At 37.8% G+C, this 24677-nt stretch overlaps 1 protein-coding gene and 1 pseudogene across 2 annotated transcripts in view; one reads left to right on the top strand and one right to left on the bottom strand.

Annotated features, from left to right (window-relative positions):
• The window catches only part of LOC107700142 (procollagen galactosyltransferase 2-like), an 18020-nt gene extending 902 nt beyond the window's left edge, over positions 1-17118 (top strand). For both annotated transcript variants that reach the window (XM_016501682.1, XM_016501686.1), the window contains exons 2-13: positions 13-300; positions 8411-8521; positions 9109-9226; positions 9330-9464; positions 9909-10113; positions 12063-12182; positions 12863-12936; positions 13095-13201; positions 13324-13456; positions 14259-14386; positions 14501-14707; positions 15791-17118. In XM_016501682.1, coding sequence (XP_016357168.1) covers positions 13-300; positions 8411-8521; positions 9109-9226; positions 9330-9464; positions 9909-10113; positions 12063-12182; positions 12863-12936; positions 13095-13201; positions 13324-13456; positions 14259-14386; positions 14501-14707; positions 15791-16064 — 1900 coding nt within the window. In that variant the 3' untranslated portion in view covers positions 16065-17118. The remainder of the gene's footprint in view (positions 1-12; positions 301-8410; positions 8522-9108; positions 9227-9329; positions 9465-9908; positions 10114-12062; positions 12183-12862; positions 12937-13094; positions 13202-13323; positions 13457-14258; positions 14387-14500; positions 14708-15790) is intronic.
• A 3557-nt stretch (positions 17119-20675) lies between these two features.
• LOC107700154 (macrophage-expressed gene 1 protein-like) lies at positions 20676-22351 on the bottom strand (annotated as a pseudogene).
• Positions 22352-24677: the final 2326 nt, after the last annotated feature.

Raw genomic sequence — 24677 nt, 5'->3', positions numbered from 1 at the left:
TCTGTCTTTCAGCCTCCCATTCACTCACACACCCCGTTCAAGCTGTGACAGCGGTGTCAATCAGGCAGAGATGCCGGCTGAGGGATTCGTGATGGTGGCTGTGATTTGCGCTCTGATGGCGCAAAACTGCCGTGGGGAGCTTGTGGCTCACGTGCAGGACCTGAATCCCGTGCCTGAATCCTCGCTGCTTAAGCCCAAAGTCATGATCGCGATTCTGGCTCGAAACTCGGCGCACAGCCTGCCGTACTACCTCGGCTGCATCGACCGCCTGGACTACCCGAAGGACCGGATTGCGATATGGTGAGAATCTCCAAACTGGACTTTATTGGAATGCTGCTGCAGAGAACGCATAATGTGTATGATGAGATGGTTTGCTTTGCAGCAAGTGTGGTGGCTGAAAACTGAGAAGGTCTGGGTACATAGTGGAGTTATTGTGGAGCGCGCGCAGGTTTGGTTAATGAAAACCTTCTGGCAAATAGAGGAACAGAGACGCCGCTGTCTGCGTGAAGCAGACCTGTTAAAGCGGTTTTACTGCACTGTGTCCGCGCGTGTGTGCACGGATTTAATCACATGTTAAATGAAGATGAAAGGCGTTTGCTGGCTAAGTAACATGTCCTGTCGGTTCTCTTTATAATTAGAGTTTTAGGAGAATTTCTGTCAGCATAATTTTCTACTGGCAGTCAGTTGACGTTCGCGCAGCCACTCCTACCATCCGTCTTAACTGTTTTGTGACATAGGCTACTTGTAATCTGTCAGTGTGTAATAATTAATTAAATAAAAGTGATAGGTAATTGCAGTACTCATGTTTTGTCTGAAACATAAAAATCACTCGAGCTGTGTACCGTTGCTATGGTGTCTTCTCAAGCGTGTTCATAGGCCTACCACAGATAATGAGCATCATCCATGAACTGTCCTCACTTCCCTTAAGCTTTCCCTAGAGTAAACAGTTGATTTACATTTCTTTCCAAATCAGTGGTTGGAGGCACACACAGACACCCACTTTAATTTCAGCTTCCTCTCCTCTTTAATGCCGCTCCACCATCTGAGCGGAACTGCTTTGATTGGAAAACATTCCATGTGTTTGGGCTGACGGTACACTCCACTCCACTGTTATGCCTTATGTTTTACCACTTTTTACATTTATTTCTTCTGGCAGGTTTTAGCTGGAGAGTGTTCAGAATGAGGCACACATTTATGAAGTGAAAAAGATTTGAAATCCTCTTGCATATCATTTGCACTATAATAAATGCTAAGTTCTACTAACTAGCTGTTTTCATATAGCCAGTCTTTACTTAGTATTGAATGTAAAGTCGCACGGACGTAGCAGCAAATCTTTTTTATCCTTATTGTGATTCACATGCAAATGTTCTGTCCATCGTTTGTTGAATGGAGTTTGAGATGTAGGTGTTGCAATCAAAAGTGGATGCAGATGAACGCATTCTTGCAGGGGCAGAAGTCCTGCACACATCACAAGAGAGAAGTATGTGGTTTTCACCAGTTATGACATTTTGATTAAACATTACAAGTCAGCAACAACAAAAAAATTACTTGTTCACAGTAAGATCTATAACATCCATTTAGAAAATAGATGGGGTGAATTTTTATGTCATGGCAGCTTTAGCTGCCTGTGGACATTTGTATGTGTGTGTATGTGCACTATTATGGAGATCTAACAAACGCAGCAGTCAAATGACAGGCTAAAAGTCTCACTGCTTTGCAAAAGAATGTGGGGAATTAGGGGGAAGAAAGGGCAGGGGAGAGGAACTGTTGAAAATTACACAGGGGCACCACAAGTGGCCTAACGATCCGCATTCCATCCCTATTGACCACGCGCAAAGGTCACCCACAAAGACATCTCTCTGCCCCACTTTGTCTTCTCTTATTTGGTATGGAAGTATCTCAGATTGGATCTAAGTCAGTATGAGATGCGTTTACACTCATTTGTGTGTGTGTTAACTCGACTAGCCTGAAAAATACTGTTAAATAGCATAATTTGAACTGAATAAGCAACATTTATGATACATTTATTGTTGTAACACTTTTGGAGATTTGTTAATCAAGTAAATAATAGCTGTACTTGTAGGTAACTACTAAAAATGGTAACCAAGATGGTTGACATGAAATGAAAATTCAAGATCGCATTCAGATCTGCCTCCATCCAACCAACAACTGATGGATAGAACCAAGTCTTTTCAATAATCTGTTTCACTCGGATGCATATCACAATAAGGACGAAAAGATCTGTCGCTACTTCCATTTCATCATCACAACTTCAAAGGAACTTTGATTACAGTTAGAGTTTCTGTGATCGTTTGGCTTTAGCAGGAGCTAAGCTACTGTAACGCTGAAGAGAATTGTTAGCGCTAACAAAGGAGACAGAGAGGACAGTCTCCTCTGACAGTATCTTGATTAATGGCTCAGACAGGCTTAAGTAATAAAGAGGGAAGAGTGTGAATCCAGCATCATGTTCCCTAAAGGCACAGTCCTGTAATTAGCGAAACGGTGTTCGAGCTGGTGCCAACACAGCTTTTGACATAAGTTAGACATGACTGATCAAGTTACAGTCAGAATTACTGAACACAGACTTGTTTATAAGAGCCGACTGCTCTCTTGTGTCCCTTTACTATAGCCTTATCTGTATGATGTGATCATCTTGACAACCGTGCGAACAGTTTCCCTTCAGACTCATTCAGGCTGCTATGATGCTGTTGTTGAGGAATGCTGGGCATTTTGGCAAGTTAAATAACAAAGGGCCTGAGAAAAGAATAGAGATATGATCTGTGAATGATTATGTATATGTCATTAGAGCTGTGAGTGTGTTTGTGTTTTTTATTAGGTTTGCATGAGCTTTGCTGTAACTAAAACCCTGGCTCAGTGTTTGATGGGGTCTAACTTGTACATTTCTGCAGTTCTGCAGTATTGTTTTTTTTTTTTCAACGTGTCCAGAACCAGTTTGCCGCTCTTTCCAACAACAGTTACCTTAATTCAGTTGTCCATCCCATCCACCCAAAACCCAAAAGGCCTCAACCCAGCGGGGGTTCAAGAGTAGAGGAAAAATAGTGTGCAAAAGTCCAGACAGCAGGACGATTGCTGCCTTTAGTCATGGCAGTCTAGAGTCGAGCTGGAATAGTAGTTTATTGGTGTGCAGTGTTTTGGGTCAGGGCAGGTGACCAAATAATCTGAACAATACTATAAGAGACTCTGTCAGGACTGAACAATTTAATATTTTAACTTCGATCTAGGTCAGACTGTCAAGGTTGGCTTGTTAGCATGACCCTATTAGAACCTGCTAGTAAAGGCTGTAACTACACAATCTAGGCCTAAAAAACATCTTTGCTGATATGAGAAAAGCCTGAGGCTTTATTCAAAGATCTCTGTAATGCTCACCAAGACCGCATTCATCTGATCAAAAATAGTAAAAACTAATATTGTGAAATATTATTACAATTTATAATAACTGTTGTATGTTTTAATATATTTTAATATAATTTATTTTATATTGTAACTTATTCCAGCAACCGTTACTCCAGTCTTCAGTGTCACATGATTCCTCAGAAATCATTCTAATATGCTAATTTGGTGCTTAAGTAACATTTCTTATTATCAATGTTGAAAACAGTTGTGCTGCTAATTGATGAATAGAAAGTTCAAAAGAACAGCTTATATTTGAAGTAGAATTTTTTTGTTTTTACTGTTACTTTCTTTAAAAAAACATACTGACACCAGATTTTATTACCATTATTTTTTTTGCAAAAAAACAAAACATATATACATGCATACACATATAGGTTAATATTTCATTATAGTGTAGTGGATATTGCATCATTTGTTTGCGATTTGGAGTGTTTAGTCACATGACATTTTATGGTTCTATTGATTCAAAATGTTCTGAGGTCCAATGCAGCTGCTATATTTGGAATGCTATTGCATAACTTTCTCCAGGTATTATATATACCTTTTTGGGATTTTTGTCATGGTCACAGACAGCTGTTTTAGGTTGTCCCAAATGGCACACTTGACAAAAGATAGGCATGCATCTGCAGGGACATATAGTGAGGTATTTCAAGGTGACAGAAGTTTATGTTATTGGCAGGGAAATGCAGTTTTATTGCTCTCTGCTGGTTTCATCCTTCTGGTAAACCATTGAGAAGACTAACATTGTCTGCACTGCAAGCAAGCAATCAATCAATCTATCTGTCTACCTCTCACTGTTTCAATCTTTTTTTTCTCACACCTCTTTCTCATTTTTTCACTGTCTGTTTGTCTTGCTCTTGTTCTGTGCATAAGCACACATCACATACATTTTTCACAGTGTTTCACAGATGTGTTTATGTTCTCAGGAAGATGAAGGGAGAGTCATGTGATTGTTTGATAAACTCTTGTCAGTGTGTCAGGTGAGACTGTGGGAATCTCTTCTGATTTCCAGACCAACTAGTCTATGATCCTATATGCACTCTGACAAAAGCATTTGTGGTTTTACAGATGTGTGTTTACAGCTATTTTGACCACTTTTGTTGCTTTTATCAGATCTGTAACTCCAAAACCGGTAGGAGAACAATGACTCATTGAAAAGCAGATTAAGCTAAAGTGTTCTGGATGGATCTCTGAGGCCCTATTGTGCAGTTGTATTTAATGTGAATGTGATTTTGTACTTGTAAAAAAGATGTTTCGTCAAATGTTATGAGGGGGGATGAACTAGCATCACACTCTAGATGTGTTTTTGTGACATGAGTGAGCTGTGTTGACAGAGGGTGGCTGGAGGACTTTGAATACAGCAAGGGTTTCACAAGCCCCTTTGCCCCCTCCTCAATCTATAGAGCCAGGTAGCCACATCAGCCCACGTATGGGGGCAGAGCCACTGCAAAGCACACACACACACACACACATGTATATACACACACATATGTAACTGGCTGTGTTTGAACTAATGGACATTTTCATTAATATTTAGAAACTTTTGTTTTAATTCCATTCAATTTTTTTTATATATTTTCTCAATAAATAATATTCCAAAGCAGCCGTACAGAGAATATGTTAGAAAACGCATCGCCTTGCTACAAATACAAAAGACCCATTGTTATAGTTGAAATGGGTAATCAGCCTAGGAGGTAATGTAGTTTGTTTCGGTGTTGACAGAGCAGCTTTGAACAGTAGAGGACTTTCCAGTATCTTTTTTTACTGGTGTATCTAATTAAGGGTTATTTCATGTCATCTCTTTGTTTTTACTCAAACCTGACTGCTTCTTGTATTAGGGGATAGTCCTCTTTATCTCTGATGGCTGTTCTGTGCAGGTGGAGAAAGTATAAGATGTGCGTGTTTGGAGGTGAGTAGCATGTGGTGTCCAGATGCTGTCAATAAGGACATGGAGGAGAAACAGAGACAAAAAGAGAGAGTGAGCCTCAGGCAGTCAGATAATGAGCTGTAGACTTACAATAAACTTCAAAAGGGCGGTGAAAAAAAATCGGGTTTTTATAAGCAAAGTCCTGCTTCCTCCAAGCGCAGCATGAGCACAGACATACAGAGCTAAATATCCTGACACATACATCCCTAACACTTTTAATCACCTTTATCACAAGGTCCATTTACGGGATATTGCAAGTAGAATGTTTAACAGTAAAATATCAAAAAGATTAATTGCTGCTTGGACTGAGGATTTGTTTCCCAAACAATATAAAATCAACATAAATCAGTGTACAGATTGGGAAAAGCACCTAAATAATATTGTGGAATATGGACCTTATTCAGAAAGAGTATGTAATGTGGTCAGTGTCAGCAGTCTGTTTTTGCCCCTAGGTGTGGAAATTTGTTAGGGATCGAGAGGTGAGAGAGTAAGGTGAGGAGAATGTGTCTGTCCAGATATATGACTGACTGAACCTTCAGAAACCAGAAGTTTGAGTCATTCATATGCTGGCATGTTCGAATTCCTCAGTTTGTTTGCTTGTCCGGTCATGAATATGAGTGTTGCCCCCTGCGGCCAGAGCTAAGACACCGCCTCAAAGACTTCATACAGGCAGAAATACACTCACATCTGCACAAATGTGCTTACATTTGGGTGAATCAAAAAGCATGCCTGGGTATATTTTTATTGTTATTATGAAAGTAAAAAATTGATGTCTTTTTTATAATTAAATATACCTTTTATAATGGTCCTAAAAATAAGCTTAATGTTCTTTATGCAAAATTGAGTCTTTTGATTTTAGAAGAATAATGACCCAGACATGTTCTTCATGAGATTTCCCCATTTGCTCCTTCTCCATTTACAGTCAGACATATTGCAAGCATATAGTAATGTAGCATAAAGTCATGCATAAATCATAAATCTTCATTCCCACCAGGGACACTTGCACACTTCACTATTTGTATATGTGCAGTTTTCTTTGTCATGGAGCAGCATAACCCAAAATGCATGGTGTGGGTCTCTCCCCAGGAGGGTCGGAGAGGAACACATGTGCAATCATTTGCCATTAGAGAGTCATTTAAAGAGATGCAGCGAGTCTGAATATTCCAGATGTTTATATCGGTTGCAGCAGTATGATGAAAACCACAACATATTTATTTAATTCATATAAATGCAGAACTAGAATGAACAGAGAACTGAACATAAGTATGAGAATTGCATGCAAAGAAAAATCTAACACGTGTATTTTTCCTCATATAAGAAAATGCATGCACTCTTTTGCTTTTCTGCTTCATTGTTTATTCTGATTTTAATGGATTTTTCACATATGTTCTGGAAGCAGCTCAAAGGCCTGTTTTCCTTTAAAACAACTGTAGCACACGTACACATGCTGAAGTCACCAGAAAAGTGTGTGTCTGAAAGCAGTGATCTATTTGACACTGCATTACCTGTAATTACCTGTGTGTCAGGTGTTTCGAACCAGTGATAAAGAACCAGACTGCTTATCAACCATGATGCTGTCTGTTCCCTTTGCTTTTATACATCTCATAAAATCTTGGACACCCATAAAGCATACTTAAAACACATATACATCATCTTGGCCTGTATTTTCTGCACTCTTTGTCAGAATATGTTGTTAAGAGCGAGACTGTCTTGCCTGAGTAATTGTCTGTGTTTGTGTGAGTGACAAAATAGCAGTCGTAGTGTTGAATAGCTGGTCTATCACTTGTTATTGAAAGATGAAGCGTGTGTAATAATATGAGTTTACTTAGATGCACACACTGCAGACACTGTTATCTGTTGTCTGACAATGTTTGTTTGTGGGAGTTATATGTGTATTTGTTGGCTTACACTAGTATTATTCACTGCAGATGTTCAAGGCAGACATAGGTGTATATTTGAAAGGCGGCAGTGGGAACAGGGTGGACATGTCCTTCAAAGTCAAAAGAATCCCTGAAAAAAAAACTTTTTTTAAAAATTAATATTTGTCTTGAAAATAAGACAAAAAAGGCTGGTTATGAATGGCTTTTTGTCAATTTTTTTTTTTTTTTTTATATTATGACTTATTCATCTGTTTTTACTCTGTCTACACATTAGGTTAAATGAAGTCCAGTTTATTTTTCCCTGTTGCCTCAAGTGTCATCCTGCTATTGCTTCAGAACATCGTGCAATGCTCTATAAATATGAATATACACACCAATTGAATTTTATTTCTGGTAAAGGTGGGGTGAGGAAATGTGAATGTGTGTGTGAATGTGACGACTGAGGTGATGTCAAGATTTGTTGGTTCTTTCCCACATGGTTATACTGCAGAGTCCCTGTGCAGTGGAGGTTTCCACTGGCACAGCCAAACGGCGGAGGACACGGAGTGTGTCTGTGTGCTTGTGTCAGTGTCAACATGTGATCTCCACAAGCCACAGAGCGAGTAGTAATGCTGGGAAAACTCACTGTTATGTCACACTGTTTGTCGGTTCATCACTTTGAACGTATTCAAAACATGGAGTAGTTGTGTTGTTTTGCGTAATGTTTTGTAAGTCATAGTATAGTATTGTTTTATGAAATCTGAATTTTATGAGTCTGCACTTCATCTCTGAGATGCTAGTAACATATTTAACTACGCTAAGCTACGCTCTTGAAATGCTAAAATGAAACTTAGACAATACGTCTTTTACCTTTCACAAGCTGCTGTTGGCAAGCTGTTGTTAAGTGCCTCACTTCCTTGCAAACCCATAACCATGCCTGAGGAATTTATCAGCCCTAGGAATACAGCGTTAGCTGCTTGCTAGCATTGTCAGCTAGCACTTTTGACATCTTCATGTGAATTTTAGTAGTCTTATCTAGCTTTTCCACAAGTCTAGGAGAAAGAAATACTAACTCAAAACACATTGTGCACTGTTCCGCCCTTGCCTGAGGGACACATCGCTCTTTCACTGCTCCTGATGAGCAGCTGTATTTGGAGATTGTCTTGTTTATGTTAAAATGACGTAAATTCTCCTTTGTCGTTTCTTGAAGGGCTGCAACGGACCATAATGTGGACAACACCACAGCCATGCTGAGAGAATGGCTGAAGAACAGGCAGAGCAGATACCATTACGTGGAGTGGAGGCCCATGGAGGAGCCACGGTTGGTTGAAAAAATGTCTTTCCCATCCGAATATAATGATTTCCAGAACAAGGATTAAAAAATGATGTCAGTTCTGACATTATTTTGTCACCCTCCTGTTCCAAACCTGTATGACTTTCATGGAGCACAAATAGAATGTTTTGAAGAACTCTTCATTATATTTATATAGGTAATATTATACTAATTTTCATGTACCTAATGAATGGACACATATGCTTTCAAGCTTCAAAAAATGATACTAAATCAACATAAACATATCATAAAAGTGTTCCATATGATTCATACGCTATATTCCGAATCTTCTGAAGTCATATGATGTTTAAAATAAAATGTTTCACTGAGTGATTCAGTTTTTGCACTGAAAATCTCGACATCTGCCCTAACTCTCCTTGCCACGCTCATAAGAGAAGTAGCAATGTCCAATTTGTGTTAAAAAATAAAATTAAAACATAAAATTAACATAAAGGCCAAAAAACAACAGTAGTGCTGTAGATATGTTGAAGATGATAAGGTTTATTATAGGAGTAGAAAGAGTGGTATTAAATGTTATTTTAAGAAAAAGTGTATGCATCTTTTTTTGATGTAAGGTCATACATGGATGAGTGGGGGCCGAAACACTGGGCTCCATCTCGTTTTAATCATGTAATGAAGCTCAGGCAGGCGGCACTGAAGGCTGCACTAGAGCGCTGGGCTGATTATATACTGGTGAGTATATATGTCATTCATCATGACACTCATGTTGATGCTAAACTGGTATTTTTATGTAAAACTAGAGCTCTCCGACTTTACCTCTCTCTTTTTCTCTCAGTTTGTTGACAGTGATAACCTCCTGACCAACCCACGGGTACTGGATCTCATGATGGCAGAGAATTTCACACTGGTGGCGCCCATGTTGGATTCCCGATCCCTCTACTCAAACTTCTGGTGTGGCATCACACCTCAGGTAAGGCTCGGTCACCTCAGAAACAGGCTCAAAGAGTAATATATTAAAGGGATAGTTCACCCACAAATACAAATTCTGTCATCATTTACCCACCCTCATGTTTTTCCAATCCCGTATGACTGACTTTCTTCTGTGGAAAATAAAAGAAGATATTTTTGAAAAAATGTTGTTGTTTTTTTTTGTCCATACAATGGAACTCAATGGTCACCAGAATGTTTTGGTTACCAACATTGTTCAAAATAGCCTTCGTGATTTTGCAGAAGAAAAGTTTAGAAGAACATGAGGATGAATAAATTTCATTTTTGGTTTGAACTGTCCTTTCAAGGCAAGATTTACTGCTGTTCTTCAAAATGCATTCAAACTAAAATGTACATTCAACATTCACAACGAAAACAGTTCATGAGCATTGCTTCAATAGCACGACATCTCTTGCCATTTTCTCAGGGTTATTACAAGCGCACCCCAGACTACCAGCCTATCCGTGAGTGGAAGCGTTTGGGCTGTTTCTCGGTTCCCATGGTGCACTCCACATTCCTGTTGGATCTGAGACGTAGTGCCACTCTCGACATGGCTTTCCACCCACCTCACCCTGACTACAGCTGGGCGTTTGATGACATCATGGTCTTTGCATTCTCCGCGCGACAAGCTGGTGAGAGATCTCCACTGGATTGCTTTAACAACAGTCCATTAAGAATGATGTGTATTTATCTGATTATATGTTTTTTCTAGACTAGTGTTTTATAAATAACTGTTTAATTCAGTATAATTCAAGTTAATGCATTCATGCAAAAATCAAATCTAATATTATAATATTCATGCATTATAAACAAACAACAGTATATTTTACATAGCATTTATTCATATAGCAGGCACTCTTAAAATCACTAATTTATCACAAATTTACTCATAAATGTAATTTATTCTATTTATGTATTATTTTGCTAAATAAAAAAATGTTCATGTAAAATAATTTTTGTTGTTGTGTAAATGAATGTTTAAAATGTGTTTTATATGTAGAAATTAAGATTAAGCTAGATTAATTAATGCTGGTATTATAGTATTTTTCATTGTTAGGTTATGATACCTAACGCATTAAAGCAGCACTATGTAACTTTTGGCGCTCTAGCGGTTAATAAACAGAACTGCACACATCCCGCGGAAGAACATTCTAACCGGAGCTACTTCTCTAAGTTTATGTCTATGGCGATTCACGCAGGTATGTGTTACTCCGCAGCGGTGATGACCCGACCAGGCTACAATAGTCCAAATATAAGTACTTATTATAAGTGTAATTATATTAATAAATTGTATATTTAATTTGATATTTTAATAGCATCTTAATACATTACGCCATGTTAAGTGTTTATGTTTTTCTAAAGGAGGAAAACGTTTAACGAGGGACTTCGTGCATTGCGTTCATATTCTGCTGTTCTGTGGCCACGGATTTGCGGGTCTTGTCTTTTTCTTGCAGGACCCTGTAGGTTATGGTACTAAATTAGTTTTAATCGTTTAATCACCACCACAGCTTCTTGTCTCCATTGGCAACACGCACGATTTGTGTTGATTGCAAGTGACGTCGCAGGTATCGGAGAGTGCAAGTGGCGATTGCAAGTGACTTCGTAATTTAGTTTATTTTTTCTTGTCTTCACCACCTGGCTACTGTTGTAAAATGTTGAGAGATTCAAACAAAAAGTAATAAAAAATAGAACAAAAAAAATAAAAAAAATAAAAGACTGCAAGTGACGTCGCTAGTGGAAGCGCAAGTGTCTGAGAATGCAAGCCTGAGAGTGCAAGTGCAGGCTGCAGCCAGACCCTTCTCAAACCATTGAATATTATTGCAAGTGTTGCCATTTTATTTTTATTTTTTTCGAAATGAGTGCTTTTAAGCACAGAATGTTTTCAGAAGACACAGATGAATGCAGTTAAGAGTACCATTCTTCTGTTTATGGGGCCCAGAACAGACACGGATCAGAAACTTAACACATAAATCACTGCACATCCAACTGTCCAGCTCAGTATATGTTGTGTTAGTGTAACAGCTTTAATGTCGGATAATCTTGTGGCTAATGTAACCAGCCCCAGCTGGGCATTTTTATGGCCTCTTTGGGTGTTGGTGGATGTTCCATTAAGGAAATAATGTGTGTGTGAGAGAGAAGGAGAGCATGCAGTGGAATTACAGTAAATCACATACACACACAGCTAACACAAAGCCGACAAACCATGACTCTGAACACACCCATGAATACAAACCGACAACACAAAACCACACAAGCACATTAATGATGTAACACTCATGTTTCTTGTTGTTTTGGTGGGCTGACTACATAGGGTGCGTAGAATAATGTGAGATATATCAGAATCAGAATCAGAATCAGAATGAGCTTTATTGCCAGGTATGTTTACACATACGAGGAATTTGTTTTCGTGACAGACTGTTTCAGCAGCTCCTGTGACAGGTTGAACTTCCTCAGCTGGCGAAGAAAGTACAACCTCTGCTGGGCCTTTTTAACACAAAGTGTTAAAAGTGTTTAATACAGTGTTTGCATTCAGATGCATTTCATGAATGAAAACAACGAATGCTGTTGTTTTTTTCTGTAGGTGTTCAGATGTATGTGTGTAACAGAGAACATTACGGTTTTCTGCCTGTACCTCTGAAGGCCCAGCAGAGTGTAGAAGAAGAGGAGGAGAGTTTCACACACACCATCACTGAGGCTATGAGTGGGTATTATCACTCACACACACATTAAATACACATTAAAGCATAGATGTTGATTCACTCACTACAGTTCAAAATTTTGGGGTTGGTTCAATTTTTAAATGCTTTTGAAAGTAAGCTTTTATGCTCCGCAAAGCTCAGAAACATAGTAAAAACAGTAATTATGTGAAACATTATTACAATTTAAAATAAATGTTGTATTTTAATATATTTTAAAATGTCATTTATTTCTGTGATGCAAAGCTGAATTTTCATCAGCCATTACTCCCGTCTTCAGTGTCACATTATCCTTCAAAATCATTCTAATATTGATTGTTTTGGTGCTCAAAAAACATTTATTTTTATTATCAGTGTTGAAAACAATTGTGCTAACTATTTTTATTTATTTTTTTAATTTGTGGATAGAAAATCTTACTGACCCCAAACCTTGGAACAGTAGAGTTTTTATCAAGCCATTTTCTTCTTGGGGACCGTTGCCTGGTCCCCACAATGTTCGGCAAACACACACACCCATAAGAAGCACACCCATGGCCACTGCCCCTAATAAACCTCCTTTTTCCAGCACTTTTACACTTTATATTTTCAGCCTCCATTAATTAGAGGTTTTATTTACATTTTGTTATGTTCCAACGTGTGATTGTCAGATGTGCATTTAGTGCGACTAAAATGCCTTTTCTTACAGTTGATCATAACATAAAACCCTCTGAGTTTCTCTTCACTCCACCCAAACCCCAGGACAAGATGGGCTTTGACGAGGTAAGAGAGCAGAATTTCTGGAATGTCTTGCTTGACTGGACATTCATGATAGTTATTCAGCAGAAAAAACTTCAGCTGATTTATGCTTCTTTGAAGTGACATTTTCTTATTTTGCCCTGCTTCATTCCTCAGACTCTCTCGTTCTCTTTTCTGCTCAGATCTTTCTGATTAATCTGAAGCGGAGGTTGGACCGGAGGGAACGGATGTTGAACACAATGGCAGCGCTGGGTCTTGAGGCTACGCTGGCTGATGCTGTAGATGGGAAGTAGGTCATCAAGGGGACGTTCTGTGGAGTCACATTTGTGATGTTGGGGTATTTTGAAATGTGGCAGAACAATTCAAGTGAAAGTAATTCTGATGATCTGACCTTTTTTTATTCCCTGTCAGGGCTCTGAATACATCTCACCTTCAAGCTCTAGGTATAGAAATGATGCCTGGATATAAAGATCCATATTCTGGTAGGGTGCTGACACGTGGAGAGATTGGCTGTTTCCTCAGCCACCACTTCACCTGGAAACAGGTACGGACACACTCGTATATAAACATGTGGCACTCCCCATAAATAAGGTACGGAATACAGCTCAAGGTTTTTTTTTTCTTTTTCAATAAATAACTAATTAATGAAAGAAAATGTCCTTGTCAACCATGGGAGGCAAAGATAAATATTATATGAGTGACGTTTTAGTGACTTATTTTCTTTCAATTTTGTATAAAGTTTTCAGTTTTTGAAAAATGTATGATGTGTATTAATACAATTTAAAACTCAGATATTTTTGTGTAATACATCAAATAAATATAATAAATAAGTAAATGTGATGAATAAAACATTAAATAGGAAACATATACTTCCCATTAATTAAAGAATATTACTGGTTTAAATGTTTTCTTCTAATAACTTATGTAAGAGTTGAATGGTTGAGATTGTCAAATGCTGTCAAGACTAATATTCGTCTAAAAACGTTTGGATTTTTTGGTTTATTTGATGTTAGATAAACATAAAAAAAATTCTTTATATGAAATTATATTTATTTCACACATCTAATAATTATCACAGCAAAATCATGGATGATAATGCTTGGATGGTAGAAAGGTCTGTACACAAACACGGGACACACTGGACTCCGTGTCTTTATTTTTGGCCTCTGTTAAGCTTTTCACTGTTAATTGGTGTTTTATATAAGCCAAGCGTATAGTGTAGTATAATTGTCCAGTTAATCTCAGCCAGACGAGCAACACTCCAGTAAATGTTTCCATTTTCTGAAACAAGATTTTTCACCAGACAAATCATTTTGTGTGTGTGTGTGTGTGTGTGTGTGTGATAGGTGGTGGAGAGGGGTCTGCAGCATGTGCTGGTGTTGGAGGATGACGTGAGGTTTGAGCCTCGATTTAAAAGGAGGTTACAGACCATCATGGAGGACGCTGGAAAAGCTCAGCTGAACTGGGACCTCATGTAAGAACAACACCAGCTGAAAACAAGCACATGATGAGACGTTTTCACCACTCACAAAAGCATAATTGATCTTTCTCTTTCTACATTTCTCTCTTTCTACTTCTCTCTCCATAGATATGTGGGCCGTAAGCGGATGCAAGTAGCTCAGCCAGAGGTGTCTGTAGAGGGTGTTGATAATCTGGTGGAGGCTGATTACTCATATTGGACTCTAGGTTATGCCCTTTCACAGCAGGGGGCCAAGAAACTCCTCGCTGCTCAGCCGTTCGGCAAGATGCTCCCTGTGGATGAGTTCCTGCCAGTCATGTTCAACAAACACCCAAAGTGAGTGTGATGCATGGATGGATGCATGGATAGATCGATGGATAGATATATAGATAGATCAATGGATGGATGCTTGGATGGATAGATAGATCAATGGATGGATGCATGCATGGATAGATCAGTGAATAGATAGATCAATGGCTGGCTGGATGATTAGATTAGATTAGATTAGATTAGATGGATGCATAGATGAATGGATGGATCAAACAATGAATAGATAAATTGATGTAAGGATGGATAAATTTTTTTCAGAAACTTTTACACACAGGTACACATTGAGGCTGTACTGTTGAGAGGGACAGACACAGTGCTAGATTGTTCAGAGAGGGGAAAAAGTATGGTGTCCCTTCTGGGTCACACAATGACTGCCTTTCTACCCAGTTTCCTCTATTGGGAGGCCTGCAGAGGCCTGCCTTCACTGGCCCTTCTCTCTCTCACCTAACACCCTCAGTTCCCTGCGGTCCTTCTCCTCTGTTGTCTTGCATTCTCTGGGTCTCTCTCCCTACTGTGAGGAATTTTGGGAAGGGCCAGTTCTTCCTGTTCCCAGCATTCAAGGGACAAAATTCCCATTGATGGTTCTCTGTGTTTTGGGGGAAGGGCCATTGGTATAAGACAGATGGATTACTGTATAAATATACTCCACTTTCTGTGTGTTTGTGGTGTGTGTGAGAGAGAGAGAGAGAGTCATTGTGTACCCCAAAGTGTGTGAATTTAGTGTTGTATTAGCGCAAAATTTTAGTAAATAATGCAATGTTTTCATGTCGATTATCTAGTTATACCCATTATAGAATAATTTAATCATACTAAATATACATTAATGTAAAACATTAGTATTGACATTATGCAAATTTAAGATGATATATACTACGTTTTAAAGGTTTAGGGTCAGTAAGATTTTTTAAAAAGAAATTAACACTTTTATTCAGCAAGGATGTATTAAAGTAATGGCTGTTGAAAATTAGCTTTGCCATCACAGTAATTAATTAATTTAATAAAAAAATAAAATACAGTAATTGTGTAATTTTTCTCATGCCTTTGCTTTTTTCCTCTCTCATTCTTGCTCTCTCTCTGTCTCTCTCTCAGTGTGGCATACATGTCTCACTTTGATCCCAGAGATTTGCGTGCTTTCTCTGTTGAGCCGCTGCTGTTGTACCCAACACACTATACAGGTGAGCAAGGTTACTTCAGCGACACAGAGACCTCCACTATTTGGGATGACGAGGCCATCAGCACAGACTGGGACAGACAGTATGCTAAAAAAACTGCTCAGCAGGCACAAATTCACTCCGTCGCTCAAAACAGCGTCACCGGGGACACACCACTGCCTGCATCCCGAGCCTCGCGAGACGAACTCTGAGTCCTCGACATGTTCTCAAACTACACAACTGAATGACAACACACACTGACTCATAGACAGCTCATTCCTCAATGTCCAGCAGTCCCCTCCTCCTTGGCGACACTTCAGCCAATAGCATGACAGCTGGCTGGGATGCTCGAAGACCATTGGCTGGCTGGTTGATTTTGCACAAAGACACACAAGCTCTTTTTATTTCCACTTTATTTATTTCATCATGTCTTCCAGAGACATTGAGGGACCAAACTGTCCCTGGTGGATACTTCAAAGTGTTTGAAGGAAGAAGACACTGCGGAAGGACTGGACGGAGGAACATAGACGTATGGGAGTTAGATTTGGGTTTGCTAGTGGATGAACAGATGACAGACTAATCTTTATTTTAACATTTTCTTTTATTTTGTAATGTAAAAACAGATATGGTTTATGTACTGAATAAAACACTCCTACAGCCTGTCCACATTTCTACTGTATATTATCAGGAAGGAAATTATATTTTAAGTTGAAATATTTTAATAGCATCACAAAATCACTTTTCAATGTTATTCATGTGTCAAATATATATTAGAACCATAAACAAGCATTAATTACATACTTTTGTGGGGAGGTTGTTCGAATCTGCTCTGTTTTCACATAATTCAGTTGTATTGGATTTAAAACTCTAAAATGCATTAAATTGTCTTAAAAGGAGAACATGTGACCTTTGACACATTCACTGGTCATTAAGTATGTGTTTTTATGAATAAGCGAAGCTTTACTCAATTTAGTTCAAAGTGTGTGTGAGACAAAAGGTGTTTCTGTGTTATTGTGAATATCATATTGTCACTAATTCCTTTCAGAATATTCCAAGAGGCTCATGTATCTTAAAAAAGTGTATGATTCTACTGGGCATTATGTCAACTATCATAATTTAGAATGGCTGAATGCAAACGCCCTCACTTTTTTCAAACACACTCCTATTTTTCCACTTAACAGGCTGGCTCCTGTTCTCTGACAGTTGATTTCATTACCTTCTTTGATGTCTGAAGATGTCATGGTGCTGGTGGTGGGCTGATTCAATAAACTGGCTGATCAAAAATATAATGTGTCTAATGATGTCTGTGCAAGCCAACACATTAGCCTCAGATTCATTTTGGCGTATCAGCTACCTTTGTGTGCTTGGGTGGTCAACTGTCCTCTTCAATGCACTTACAACAGCCTCTGGCTGTTTCTGTGCAAAAAACTCTCACTAGATGTGTTTGAAAACTCCATTCAGTGCAAAAGAGATGTGCATGTGTTGGGTTATGGCTAAAACGGTCAGCTACTGCATTTGGCAACCAAAAACATGGCATACCAAACAATTAAAAAACATTGACCATAAATAAGCTTGCCGTTTCAGAATGTGCTGCCAATTTAAAGGGGTCATATGATGCTGCTAAAAATAACATTATTTTGTGTCACAACGCAGCACACAGCGTCTTCACGACATGGCGGCAGCAACAAAACTACAGTGAGAATAAAAGTTACGCCGCCTTTCTTTGCGTGAACATTTGGGCGGTGTTATGCAAATCTTCCCACATAGTGACGTAGATATGTGGGGGCGTGTTAGAACGAGCCGTTTTAGGTAGGTGTGGTTGACTCTTAACTTTTATAAAGAATATCTCTTTGGATTTGAGACTTTAGTCTTTGCAACTTTACAGATCTTCTTTATGCACCAGGAGCTTGTAACACTCCAAAGAGAAAGGAAAAATTGAAATAGCATCATATGACCCCTTTAATGTTTATGGCCAGTGAGTAATCAAGAGATGTTTACAGGGCAGCCTGTGCTAAAAGTCTTGTAAAACGCCATGTTAGTGTTGGTAGATTAAACCATTAGTTTAATTTACTGAGAAATTTAGTGACGTTGTGTCAGAGCAAAAACAGCAGCATGTCCTCCAACGAGTAAAGGTTTCCCTTAAACTTCTTGGTAAAAGGTTTTATTAATTTTACTAGAGAGCTGGAGAGATTGACTATGAATTTCCTAAGTTCATATGAGACATGTGAGCTACGTTCAGTCATAGCATGACACAAATATATAGTACAGTAGAAGTATTAGCATATTATTTCGATGGTGCAAATTCAAATGTAAATGCTCAACGCAGTCTGTTTCCTAAATGTAGTAGTTCTTCCTCCGTGTTGTAATATTAGGAGACCCTGCCATCTGCTGGAGTATAGTGATGTTGCATTTCTTCCGTGAGATGAAGTTCAAAGGTATGATGAGTAATGAAGACCCAAATCATTACTCTTATCTCCGGCCATACTGTAATGTGTAATGTTTTCTGGCCTCTAAAGACATTTAAAGCAGCATTGAGGTGGGATGACAACACATTTTTTTAACTTCACACACATACACAAACCAAAAATGCTGGTTCATGCTCTTTTGTACTGTGAAATGTATACAGGATTTAGAGTCTCTATTTCTTGTTCTAACTTGATAGAAATAGCCTTTTAAGTTTTTAAATGTTAGTAATGTCTTGAAAAACAGACAGTTTATTTAGGTTTTATATCTTAGGCACATTCACAAACAATTTCCCATTATACACCCATGGCTGTCTCTGAGACTAATGTTTTTACTATGAGAGGAATGAAGGAAATACGTTATTTTGTGTGTGTGTGTGTGTATTTGTTATCACTATTTGCCATCAAGACAACATGATTCAGACTTCAAACACTAGGCCTAAATACAGATAATCTTTTCACAAGTTTGTTTTGAACCTGTCTTATAATTGTAAAACTATATATGCTGTCGCCGGCCAACAAGTTGGTGTTTTTTCAATGTATGCTTCAGACACGGGTCACGACGAGGCGTTCCCCATAGCGACCCCTAGAGGACGCAGTTTGAAGTTCCCATGAAAGGGAACACAATGTAACTTGACCTGACTGACATAACTGGTCAAGTCATAAAAGTCCACTCTCAAAACCAGTTTTAAAAATGAATACAACACAAAAACAGTAATGTATAGAATGCTGAACACACACACACTTTATACATATAATTACAGATGGACCTATATTCTCATTAAAACACAGGATCAGTAATGCTTTTGGAATAATGTATACAGGTCATTCTATGGAAATGTCAATTTTTCTGTCCCTAGCCTTTACAGAAATATTACACTTGAAAAACACAATAGGGTTACAATTTTTTTTTTATATTTGAAAATAAAACAATGTGTTATTTGAACAATTACACCTTCTTGAGCCATCAATGTGGCAATATTTGTTTTTAAATAACTATAAAGAATTCCAAGCACCACAAAACTGCTCGTCCCCACAGCCATGTACAGAGGGAAAGTGTTTATTTTGAGGCAAAAAAATGACATATACAAAAAAACAAACTGCCAAATAAATATTATAAAATATATAATGAAAGTAGTGGTCCCCTGGAGTGGAGTCACTGGTGTTACCGTTTAACAAAAATCTTTTATTTTGAAATAAAAATCACACTGATGACATCACTTGACTTCCTTCCTCCTATTGCCTGAAGATCTATGAGAAAAGGCCCATGTGAAGTCCACTGTCTCTTTTCAGTTATCAGAAGTGTTCTTATTTATCTCATGATTTAATATGAAGCTTTTAGTGGAAGTCACTGGTATGACCTACTTTATTGTTAGGGAATTGTAAAAAACTAGAATACAAATGAATTAAACTACTCAATTTAGAGAGTATACCATGATTGACAACATGTGGTTTGATACCTTGCAGCAGATATTTTGTAAAATGCATTTTTCATGAAAATTGCCACTTGTGTTACTGTCACTGGTGTTACCTTCCTTATGGGTAACACCAGTGAAGATCAGTTTATGTTTATGCTCTTTTACTAACTGCTTTCACTAATTGCCAAATGTAACAATTTAGTCTTATCTACTTAATTATAGCTGAAGAATAAGGATCTTTGGTCTTATGTATGCCACTGGTGTTCCTTTTTTTTCCTGTCACATTAAATAAAATGTCACAATGACACATAATGATAATTTTACATCCATTGAATTCTGCTTTACTCAAGAGTAAAGGTTTAAAGGATTGCATCATTACTTGTTTATAACTTGTTTTTACAAATATTTTCATTGTTATAGCAAATACATGGTTGTGCAAATGAACTAACATCATTCAATCACACTTTTAACAAACCTGATTAAAATAAATAAAACATAATCTCCTTATTTGTTGCATTATCATTATTTTTCTGTAACTCTACATGTACTAAAAAAATCGAGAAATAATATTTCATAAAAACCTTTAAAATTGCCAAAGAAGTAAGGTAACACCAGTAACAAAAAAAAAAATGGTACATGTGGTCTTTAAATAAATGCACAAAAAAGATTAAAAAAAACATTAAGCTGTCATTTATGTGTATTCATAAAGTCAAAAGGAAATATAATAATGTGGTCTAAGTTTAAATGTTAAAAAAATAAATACATTTTAAGACATCTTGCCAGCTGTGAAGCAGTTGTAAATAGCATCCCTTATACCCAGAACCGCATAAATATATTCCCTATCACCAAATACAAAAAATTTGATTACAAAGCTTTACAAAGTTGATCAAGATTTAACTTTTAAAATACTGTACTTAACAAATCTTAATGTACTCTGACATAACTAAGGCAACAGAGGTTGAGTGAGGTTTTCATTTTATTCTGTTGCTCTCTCTGACTTTCTAAACCACTTTGGCCATCACAGTGAATCTCTTCATACCCCCTGCTTGACCTGAAGTGAGAAAATGTCCTTCTCCGTTTCATTAAGATGACAATTCCTGCCACAAGAACAGCAATAAAAGTCATTACACCACAGGCCACACCAGCCTTTTCACCTCCTGACATCCGGGTAGATGATGCCTCAAACGTTCCGGCTATTTGATTAACTTCTCCAGGCTTTGCTAGTCTCCATTTTTTAATTTCTCCAACTCTCAGCCAGGCCCGATCACCTTCTGTCATCACAGCTACAGTGTTTGTCGCCATCATGTTGACCAGAGGTGGTCTTGTGAATGGTGGGAGACGAATAGGTTTTAACTGGCCACCAGTAAACTCACCTGATTGGACACAGTACAATATCTGACAGCCATCGCTAATGGCAGCAATATGTTGGCTGTGCTGAGGTGAACAATGGTACTGATCCCTTGCAAGAGGGTTGCCAGATTGGCAGCTAAAGAATCCCCCAAATGGCACAGAAGATACTGTTCCTGCCTCATAGTCATTGCTCAGACAAATCCTCATGCCAAAATTGGTCAAAAATATTTGTGCAAAGTAATTTGGAGGACAGTCATGAGATTTGGTCTGTGGGTTTTGTAAAGATGGTCCGAATAGACCTCCAAAAAGATATCCAGAGTATTGAGGGACTGTCTGATTTGTGGAGCACCAGTAAGTGTCGATTTCTGCATGATGGATGTAGTAAACATTTCCACAAACATTGTCACAACAATCAAAAAATATCTAGCATGAATGACATTTCTTATGGCACTCATATTGATTGTAACCCTGCTCTACTGTTTCTGAGTGTAACAAAGAGGCCGTGAACGGCTGATGGCACATAGTCACCAGTATTTGGATTTTTTTGCGCAAGCTCATCACAGATGACATTTCCGTCTGCCGACAATGGAGTACATTTTTGGTAAATGCCACCAAAGGTCAGATTTGTGACTGGACCCTTGCAGGATGAGTCGTTAAGATTGGCCTGGAAGTTGAAATTTGGGGAATTTGGATCTACACATTCTGGAATGGTGTTTATGTTTTAGTAACGCGCTGCAGCCTGGTGGACTGAAAAGGCAAGTTTATGTAAAGTTGGAACTGGAAGATCAGGAAACATAGATGGATTGAGGAAATAGTGAAGTGGCACACCAGATCGGTCAACAGCCACCAGATAATTTTGCGTGCTCTCTTGCCATTTCTGCAGAGTGATTCCTTGGTAGAATAAAGCCCCATGCACCGTGGCTCTGAACTAAAGAATATGTTTTGCTGGTAAGTGATGGTTTCTGAAGTTTCCTGGGATTCTTTGCTACCAAAGTTAAAGTTAACCTTGTTAAAAAAGTTAATGCCTGCTGATGCAGAGGCAGAAGACTTGTCTGACTCACTGTTAGAGATATAAGACCGTTTTATATAGTCCTCTTGCACCAAAATGGCACCAGCCTTGACGCTTGTGATGACATGGGTAACATAATCAAGTATGAGTTTTTCTGATAGATAAGTTGCTAGGCGTGTTTGATTGTTAGCATCTGCGACTTCCCCAATCTGCTGAGCAAAGCGGGAGTCCAGAGTAAAGTCAGGATATGCATTTACATATATATATATATATATACAGGGTTGGGGAGTAACGGAATACATGTAAGGGCGTTACGTAATCAGGATACAAAAATCTAGTTACTGTAATCCGTTACATTTACATCAAAAAACAAAGTATTCAGATTACAATTACATTTTGTAAAAAGTGGGAATACTATCAGGATTACATTTGTTTAAAATTAAATAAATGAGTATGTTGACATAATGCTATATATTTAGCTCTGCTTCATCATAGTTCCTGGTAGAGCCCTGCACGGGCCTCAAATATAGGCCCTAGCCCGGCCTTGTCCGAGAGTTTAGAATTACAGGCCCGAGCCCGTCTTTTTTCCCCTTCTCCCAAAACAATTTATAGCCTAGGCTACTACTGTTTCAGCTATTTAAATAGTTCAGTTTTGTATTGGAAAAGTGATTATATTTCGTTTCGTTTTTTTATTAAGTTAATTTAGAAAACGTTTGGAGCATTTTTTGTTCGTTACAAGTTTTTGTTTTTTAAAGTAACAACCAAGCGGCCAGCGACAGACAGTGAGCCTATGTTTGATCAATTTAGCCTTCTCAAATCATCAGGACTTGCCTAAAATAAAATCTATAGATATAAAACAGTTCAAGCATATAACAATGTTTAAATGTTAAACCTAGATAAATGTGCGCTGTATCCAATAGTTTGTGCGGAGAGTGCAAGCAGGACATGGAGGCGCCAGCGCAATCACTAGCATTTTTTTCAGTGGATACACCGTCATTTTTGCTCATAAAGGTAAGAGTAATACATCATTCGGTCATACAGGTCGCATGTTAATGCCAAGTGTAAACGCAGCGAAAGGCTACTCAACCAACTTGAACAATGCAGGTACGACTAGCATGGAAATTATGTTAGCTAAAATTTAGTGTTTGTTAGTGATTTAAAATTCCATGTTGTGCATAAGTGCAGTTGTAAGTTTTCTAGCGGAAAATGAGCCTGAAAATGTAGAAATTCCCCACACCCCGGATCAGTCAATGAAATAAAGAAAGATCATAGCATTTCACATATACATTTCGACTTGTAGGCTTATTTTAAAATAGATGTATATGGTGTAATTTTTTTAATGTTGTGTATAAACTATATTTATTTTTACTTGTAGGCCTACATGTTAAAGAAATAAAATAATAATAAAAATAAAACTGTAGGGGGAGAGCGGGGCACAAAGTAACACTTTTTGACTTTCTCAGTTTGTGTAAATCCACATAGGTTCAGAATATAATTGTTTTTATCCACAGTCATTTTACACTTGTCTAGTACCAATATGTCGCTTTGTTTCATAATTACAGTGTATACGTTTTTCTTTATTTACCCTCAAAAAACGGAAGTGAAATGTGACAACATAACCCATAGGTGGGGTACATTGTAACATCTGAGGGGCACGTTGTAACATGACCATATGACAGCTTAAAATGTGATCTGATCGAATGAAAAATATATACAAGACAAAATAAAATATTTTGTTAATAAAATAAATGTTCAGCGGTATCTTCAAAAGATTTTTGAGTTTTGGCGCACTTTTTTTCTATATAATGTTGATATGGTAACTAATAAATACTGTAAATTTTGTTATGCTAGCATGTGTGGAAATATTCAAACCATGTGTGTTACAACTAACCCCGCGTTACTTTGTGCCCCGCGCTCCCCCTAATACTAAACTGTATAGCCACTAGACGTCTGCATAGCCTTTTATATAAATATAGGGGCTGTAATATCAAGATGGTGAAACAAGAGACACGATTTTTTTATAGTTTCAAATAGTTTTTACTATAGTTTTTATTAGTTTTAATTTTAAAGTCATAGTTAAAAGTACTTAGATATTGCTTTTTTTACTTTATTTACACATATAACTTGAAGTAATCCAAAAGTAATCACATATAAAAGTAATTTCATTACTTTTATATGGTGATACTTGGATTACGTTACTGAATACTTTTTTAATTAAGTAATTTGCAACTGTAATGGAATACATTTTAAAAGTAACCCTCCCAACCCTGCACAGAAAGCAGCAGGAACATTGAACTGCTGTGAATATATTGTTATCCTCTTTCTTTCTTAATTGTTTACCTCCACCTAAGCCATAAGAAACTGTTTTTACAAGGATACTTACAGAGACATGCATTTTGACATAGTTTCGTGCGTATGTGTTATTTCAGGCACAAATAGTAGTGGAAGTGAACGGAATTCAGAGTTCATGTGCATCTGCGTGGCTCTCACCATGTCTACAACGGACGCGAGCAGCACGGCGCGACGCAACAAAATACAATAGAACCCATTATAATCAGTGATGCTGTGTGACTGACTACACTGGTG

Source organism: Sinocyclocheilus anshuiensis, unplaced genomic scaffold (assembly GCF_001515605.1).
Source record: "Sinocyclocheilus anshuiensis isolate Anshui unplaced genomic scaffold, SAMN03320099.WGS_v1.1 scaffold477, whole genome shotgun sequence".
In the NCBI taxonomy this organism is placed as follows: domain Eukaryota; kingdom Metazoa; phylum Chordata; class Actinopteri; order Cypriniformes; family Cyprinidae; genus Sinocyclocheilus; species Sinocyclocheilus anshuiensis.
Note: the sequence above shows the minus strand (reverse complement) of the source record. Positions and strands in the feature narration are given on the sequence as shown.